The sequence below is a fragment of the Merops nubicus genome, unplaced genomic scaffold (assembly GCF_000691845.1).
Source record: "Merops nubicus isolate BGI_N331 unplaced genomic scaffold, ASM69184v1 scaffold14189, whole genome shotgun sequence".
NCBI classification, from domain to species: domain Eukaryota; kingdom Metazoa; phylum Chordata; class Aves; order Coraciiformes; family Meropidae; genus Merops; species Merops nubicus.
This window is the reverse complement of record NW_008630396.1, coordinates 7,625-15,317: the sequence shown is the minus strand read 5'-3', so window position 1 is coordinate 15,317 and position 7,693 is coordinate 7,625. Positions and strand designations below refer to the sequence as shown.

Sequence of the window (7,693 nt, the reverse complement as noted above, 5' to 3'; positions counted from 1 at the left end):
GGCTGCGCCGGCGGTCGGGGGCCGCGGGGGGACCAGGAGCCATCCTTACAGGCAGACGGTCCCGTAGCACGGAGCGGGGATTTTCCATCTCGTCAGCGCCCTGCGGGAGCCGCTGCGTGATTGCTTTTTCCACGGCTTTCTCAGCCCCGTTTTCCGTGATGAAATTTGGCCTTGTTCTGTCCTAAAGCTAGGATTGGTGGTTCCTGAACGCACCCTGCTTCTGCCCCAGAAACATGCATGGGTTTTTTGTTCTCCCTTTCTTCGGGTTGAGACTATGAAACATCTTTCTTCTGCAGGGTGCTAGTTACAGCTCATGCCATGAACAACTGGTTGGTACAGCAGTTTGTTCCACAGTTGTTTGACCTCTCTGTCTGAGTGCTGGCTGCAGATTCTTTTCCTGTCTGTATTCTGAAGGCCAAAATTTATTTCACCTTCTCCCTGTATATTGTTTGTTGTTAGAAAATGAAGACTCGGCTCAAAAGACAGAGCCTGCAGACCAGCTGGTTGATTCTTCGGAGCCCAGTGCGTCGCAGAGTGGGTAGGAAAATCATTTTTTGTTTTGTGGCCCACGTGCATGACAGCCTCTCCACCCCCGTGAGCTCCCCTCTTGATTCTGTGCGGGTGAAGAGGAGACCAGCCTGTCTACTTCGGGGCAGTACATACTGCCGTCGGTGCAGGAGGGGCTGTTCTTTGTGGCTTAAGGTTGTTTTAAAGCTTATGAAATGAGGAACTGTAGTACATGGCTCAGCTATTCAAATCACAGAATTATTCAGCTTGGAAGGAATTCTGCAGGGTTTTGTAGTCCATTGTAAGAGCTAATAAACTTGCAGCAGGAAATTTATTGTGTCTGAAGGATACTTTAATAATTAAACATTCCCACTATCTGTAGCTCTGGTGGAAGCTAAGTAAGAAAACAGCTTTTACAGTGTTCTTGGCAATGTTTTTTTTTTTTCTTACCCTTTGCTTTCTTTGTCATTCCTCCATTAATGCTGCTAATTGACTCTGTTATCCAATGTTTGACTTGTTATTATCTGTCGGGCACACCGTTGTGACAGTTGTTGCATTGATTACAAACACTGTGTGCAGTGGAGGGCCATTTGCCATGATACGTTTGCTGCACAGGATAAAAATTCAGAAATGTGTGAGTTAATTACATCAGACAGTAGGTAAACCACAACATCATTGGAAAAAAGGGGGGAAAAAATCCAGGGGAAAAAAAAAAACCAAAACCAACAACAAAACAACAAACCACCCTACTTACTAAAACAGTTTGAGGCTGTCTTGACTTGATGATGATGGCATCTGTATCAGCATTCATTACTTCAAACATGTGTTCTTCCATCTCTAATTTTCTTCAAAGAGATTAATATATGTTGTGAGCAAAATTGCCAGAGTACATGCTGAATACTTATGGATGCTACTTGGTCAATTTGTCCAAGTTAAATCTCCTTTGAGAGGGACAGAGGTGGTCCAAAGAGGTTGTGTGAGGATGAATCAGCTGAACTGTCTGTTAATCTGTTTATCAAGCTTGTGTAGCTCGTCCTAATCTCTCAGTGGCATCTGGAGGAAAAAATTCCCAAACTGTTAGCTCATTTGTTGATGGAGAGCCTTTAGAGCTATCTATGGTAGCAAGTGACCAAATAGCCCTTCTATGTGTGATCATGCAACTGCTAAGCTAAAAAGCAAATGGGCTGGAGAATGGTGAGATAGAAGATCCACATTTGGCCTGGGCTGCCAGAAAAATTGTTACAGATCACTGTGAGTTCTTATTTAAAATACTCCCCTCCAAGTGTCCCTTCTTTTCTTATGTTGTCCATCTGCTGTCATTTTGTGTATCCTGGTATTCAGCTCCTTTGAGTTGTTCTTACAGACCTTCTGGTCTATCATGCCATTTCTAGGAAAGGAAATCACACCATTGAGAGAATTTAAGAAAGAAATAGTTTTATTTCTTGATAAAATCTGCGCCCCCATAGGAGTAAAGATTTGGAAACAAAAGGTACATTTGCCTTGTTCTTGTATTCTCTGTGGATGCAGCAAGGAATGTCTCTGAGTTGAACTGTGTATGTTTGTGTGGTTTTTTGTTTTTTTTTTTTTTTTAAACTATTCCACATTATACTGACAGTCTGCTTCCTTGGTAATGAGAATATTTGTCCTTTCTGAAAGGTGACATTTGAGGAAATGCATATATTTTCTGTTACTCCTGTGCTCTCATTTTTCTGATCCTTTAGGCAAAGGCAGTTGACATTGGTTTTACAGTGCTGTGAGCAGGCTTGCTTTTTAAAAGGGCAACTGTTTTTAACTGTCTTATTAAAGACTAGGTGGGTTGTCACGGGAAGTTTCACATAGTATCTGAAAGTATGGCAGAGGAGACCTCTGGCATCCAAGTTCATTTAGGGTGATAACTCTTCAGCTACAGACAATATGCAGCATTTAAAAAATATAATTTAGAAGAAAACCCGCATCAGAGAATGAATGCAGATGTTTTCTTTCTTGCCTGTTCTTTTCCTGCTATATACCTTTCTTTTTTGCTCTGACATGTCCATGTGCCTTGTCACAGTGCAGTACTTGGACATTTTTGCTGTCACTGTGCTGCTGTTTATGCCTTATGGCTTGCTGGTCTGTGCAGCATATTTGAATCTGACAGAGAGGCACCTGGGTGCTTCCTGTACCTCTTGGGATTGCTAATAGAAAAGGCATAATGGGTCCCTGAAATAGAGGGCATTTTCAGGATGATTGTCAAAACTGTTTTGAATCCTTTCACTGATCCAGCTGACCTCTGATGGAGCATATAGATGTCAGGTAGTATCTGGGATAAAAGAAGTTGTCCTTCCTTGAACAGAAGAGTTGCTACTGATTTGTGCATGTAGTGCAGTCAGGTGGGCTAGCATGCTGTGGGCGAGTGTGGTGAACTACTGTCGTCTAAAGGACACTAAATATGGGGTGTTTACAACTGAAGCTGCTTCTTCTGGCTCTCACGGGAGTCACGCAGAGATGAGGGCAGAACTGGGATGCAGAGAGCTCTTTGTGCAGTTGGCAGGTGCTGACTACAGAAGCTTGTTCTCCTCAGTTCATTTGAACCTGAGCAGAGTGATTCCTCTGGTGGCTGTGCCCCAGGTTTGGGTGCTGAATGGCAGTGTGCTCTTCCCCCAAAAGGTCGCAGACTGGGTCGCTCCTGAGTGCGGGTGTGACAGAGGACTTGAAGCAAGAAGGTGGCACTTTGGAGAACCAGGAGGTGGCTGAGCTGGAAGAGAAGCTGCCTGACCAAATCCAGCCCCTCAAAGGGGTAGGTGTGTCTTTCTGTGTGTGAAAGCAAGGACAGAGGTGCAGCAGTAGTTCTTAAACCCTCGGTCCCATAGCCATAAGCACAGCTTTGAGGGTTGTGTGAAGACAAAAGTGGTATTAACACAGATTCAGTTATATGTTTTTCTGTATATTGGTAGGATGTAAATGTCACCAGTCTCATTTGCAAAATCCCTCTTGTGTCTTTGGCTAGTCCTCAGTTCCTTGCAGTTTTTGGCTCACTAAGGCTTCAAGGTTACTCTCACCTTCTGCCTCTTGTCTGGGGCTTTTGGGAGTTCTCTTCATGCAGATTTATGGAAGAGGGAAATGAAAGTGGCTCTGCTGTTTTGTTTGATTTGGTGAGCAGCCAATTTGTTTGTGTTACGCATACAGTCAGGAAAACCTGTGCAGTTGGCACCCAGCACAGGAGCTATGGGTTTGCATATGAGGAAAGAGGGCTGCCCCTAGTGAACCAAATGGGCTTTTAACTGGGATGCAGCAAATGACATTTGTGGTCGTAGTCTAGATGTACACAGAGCTGAAAGGCTCTCTAGAGAGAGTTGTGTCTTGGGAATTCTTTCCAAGAGTCATCAGCTAAATCTGTAAGGCTGTTGCTTTGCTGAGAGGTGACAATTAACTCTGAGGCAGATGCAAAGATGTGCTTGCCCAGGGACTCCTGGAAAGGCCAAGGGGTGTGTAATCTGTGAGAATAATGCAGCATTTGATTTCAAAGCTCATGATTTTGGTGCTGTGGGTGAAATAACACAGAGAGGTGTCTCAGAGCCAGACAGTTCTTTTAACTAATAGAAGTTTGTGCAGGTTCTGAGTTGGCTTCAGAAAGATGTATGAATTACTAATGAGTTGTTTGAAAGCCAGATGGGGACTTTCTTACTACCCTGTTACAATGTTTCTTGCATGCTTTGTGCAGAAAGCTGTTGTTGGGATAACCAACTACCATGTACCTCAAGGAGCAGGGGATATAGTCATGATTCAGTCCGATCACACTGGTGCTGTGGATATCCTTTCAGCTGAGCTGGAGACCACAGACCTCCTTGGGGAGCAAAGGAAAGGTGAGTCCTGAAAGGAAAACATTTTTTGGGATGCTTTTTAAGTGCCTGCCCGGGCTAGAGAAGAGCAGAGGCTGTCCTGCTAATTCTTGCTGGAAATGTGGGCTCCTGGCTAGCCGGTTGGAAAACCTCACATCTAAGGCATCTGGGAGCTGGCTCCAGAATGTAAAAAGGCTTACCAGAAGTAGCCTCACTGTTTTCAGATAACAATTTGTTGGTAGTGAAGAGCCAGGTGACCACACAGTCTTTTCTCTTGTCTCAGCTCAGCCTCCCCCTCTGGCTCCACCCACCATGTGGACCACTGAGAAGATGAAGGAATTCAAAGCCAAGATGGGAAAGGAGAAGAATGGCCAGATGGTGGTGAAGCGAGGTGAGGTGGTGACAGTCCGTGTGCCGACCCATCCCGATGGGAGATCCATCTGCTGGGAGTTTGCTACAGATGACTACGACATTGGCTTTGGAGTCTATTTTGACTGGACCACAGTTACTAGCACTGCCATTACTGTTCAGGTCAGCGAATCCAGTGATGAGGAGGACGAAGAGGAGGAGGATGAAATTGAAGGTTAGTGCAGAGCTTACAAGGGTTAATATGTGGTGCTTGTTGCCGTGCTGCTGAGAGTGCGTCAAATGCTGTAATTTCTGTCCACTTCGTTTACTTGGCTTGCTTCTTATCTCTGCAGCCTGTCGGGTTCTTGTTTAGGCTGTGATGAGAAAGCATTTAGCCCTTCCTGTTTCAACGTATGTCAGTGGCTGTCCCCCAAGAGTATTCTTAGAAGTAAACACATTGAAAAAATAAAATCAGAATTTACTTGTTCGACTTTTAACTGATAAAAAGATTAGGGTCTGAAATTTTAACTTGACTGTTTTTCTTAGCCTCTCAGACAGAGTAATTTCTGGTGGGGAGTAGGAGCAAAACCGGTTTCTTTTTCTGGGGTTTGTTGTTTGGTTGTTGGGTTTATCTGGTTTGGTGGTTTTTGTTCGTGTTTTTTTTTTTTTTTTTTTTTTTTTTTTTTTTTTTTTTTTTTTTTTTGTTTTGTTTTGTTTTGTTTTGTTTTTCCCCCCCACAGTGCTTCAGTAGCTCTTGCTGACTGCATTTGAGAGGATTATTATCTCTGTCTTTGTACTTGGGAAACACACAGCCATGTTGTCTGTTCTGTGGCTTCAGTGCACATGTGACCAAGGTAGCTGAGGGGCTGGTGTCTAAAATTAATTTTGCAGGCTCTACAAAGAGTGATAGGCTCCTGTATGAGGAACCCTCTTGGAGAAGTGAATTGAGGGCAGAAACAGAGTGGGGTTATAGCTAAGAGCTTTCCCACTTTTCTTTTGCTTCAAGTCTGTCTCACTGGACCACTGTGGTGCGTATTAAAGCAGTGAGGGGTCTAAAAGGTAAATCCATGGAGAGGAGAGGAGACCAGGCTGGCAGGCAAATGAATACTGTCCTATCAGTATGCCCAAGAGAGCTGGTTCTCGTCCTGTCCTTTGTCAGGATGAGGAAGGCTGGACTTTGTGGGTATTATTTGCAGAAAGGTCAGAGCAGATGCTGTGAGTAATGCTGTTGTAGTTTGCCTTCCATCTACCTGTTCGCCTCTGCTGCGTTTTGGTCTTGTTGCTCTTTTTCTGGACTACCTAGTGGCTTAACTGTCTCTGACCCACCAGCTTGTCTCCTCTTTCCCCTTCAGGACTCGTCCCCGCCGGCGATGTGGAACGGGGCTCCAGAAGCTGCCTGCGGAGCCGCTACGGAGAGATCGTGCCCGTGTACCGGAGGAACAGCCACCGGGAGGTGCAGGCGGGCAGCCACCAGTACCCTGGCGAGGGCATCTACCTGCTCAAGTTCGATAACTCCTACTCCCTGCTGCGCAATAAGACCCTGTTCTTTCATGTCTATTACAGCAGCTGAGGCAAGTGGAAGGGGCCGGGATGGCAGGCAGGTCGTGGTGAGCATAGGAGGCTGCCACCCAGCCCTGGTGCTGCCTGATTGGCACTGCTGTCTGACGGAACCAAGGCATAGTTCTGCCTGCTCCTCTTCAGACACTGACTGGTTTCTCCCTGCAGCCTCCTTCCCTGGAGTCCCAGTGGAGCAGGGTAGCTGTGATCACCTGGTTGTCCACAGGCAGCTGCTCTTTCTGTAGATCTTCGTGAGGTTTGCTCTGTGCAGGCGTCGGGCTGGGCCTTCACACGGCAGCTGGTAAATGCCCAGAGGCCAGGTCCAAAGGGTCGTGGTATTGATCTGTTGCTCTAGAACGAAATGAAGCAACAATATTCTTCTTACCTGTTACTATTTTGTGAATAACTTATGGGAGTCTCCTACTGCATCCACATCACTAGAGGGCAGCTGTCAGCTGCAGTGAGCCCAAAGCACAGCGGGCTGGCCACCTAGCTGCCCATGGTCCCGTCGGCTGCCAGCCACCAGCAGCCAGTGCTTTCTTCACTCCTGTGGGTGCAGGTGCAGCTGGCCAGCAGTAGCCTGTGCTGCAGTGGCAAGGCCACGCTACAACAGGTGGGCCCCGAACGGGGTCACGGCATGCATCTGAACAGAGGGTGGGGGGAGGGTGTGCACCCAGAAGACCATAAGAAGGTTTTCCTACAGATCAATAATTGGATGTTATACCTGTTGATTGTAGTGATAGGTAGATGATTAAACTTCGGTGACCACCAAAAGTTTTTTTTTTTTCCAGAATCCAAATGTGAAGCAGAAGAAATTGCTTACTGCTGTGCTGAACAAATATGAAAAGGTTGGAGTACAACCAATAAATATACAGGAAATGTTTCTTAGTGGCAGCACAGTGGTTCCCTGGTATTTCTGCCAGCTGGATAATACTGTATGTAGCAAGGAAAAGGCTCCCCAGCGAAGTGTAGCTGTCAGCTGCTGCTGCTGTTGCAGAGGTATTGTTAGAAAAGAACATCTCTGTTCAGAAGTTCAAAAAGTGTGGAACTCAACCAATCCTTTCTGTGAACTAGAATCAGCAATGCCACTGCTAACCTTGCCCTCATGGTAAAGGATGGAGTTCCTTGGCAAGTTTTGGTGGCTAGTGATGGCAGTAGTGGTCACCTTCTGCTCAAGTACTGTCAAAGAGGAACAAGGATTAAGTTGATCCTTCAGAGATGAATTTTAAATCATGTTTATCTGTAACTGTTGTTTATTTTAGTACTTTTAACTTGAAATCATTCTCTTTTCTAAGAATACTGCTGTATTTACATTTTGATACCTCTTTGCAGAGACACAAAATGGCTGTTTGCATGGTGATTCTAGTTGAGTTTTATTTTCAAATCTTCCTGGTAAAGCACTTCTACTTGGTCTGCTTCATCTACTGAGAGGGAGCAATGGACAAAACGGCCTTGGGGTAGTT

The 7,693-nt window shown here is 45.5% G+C and overlaps 1 protein-coding gene across 1 annotated transcript; it reads left to right on the top strand.

Annotated features, from left to right (window-relative positions):
* Nucleotides 1-3,153: 3,153 nt before the first annotated feature.
* Nucleotides 3,154-6,370, top strand: TMED8 (transmembrane emp24 protein transport domain containing 8; the record flags this gene model as incomplete). Its single annotated transcript, XM_008947291.1, has 4 exons — nucleotides 3,154-3,283; nucleotides 4,208-4,349; nucleotides 4,609-4,908; nucleotides 6,026-6,370. Coding segments are annotated over 4 exons (790 nt in total), but the record flags the coding sequence as incomplete, so codon positions are not given.
* Nucleotides 6,371-7,693: the final 1,323 nt, after the last annotated feature.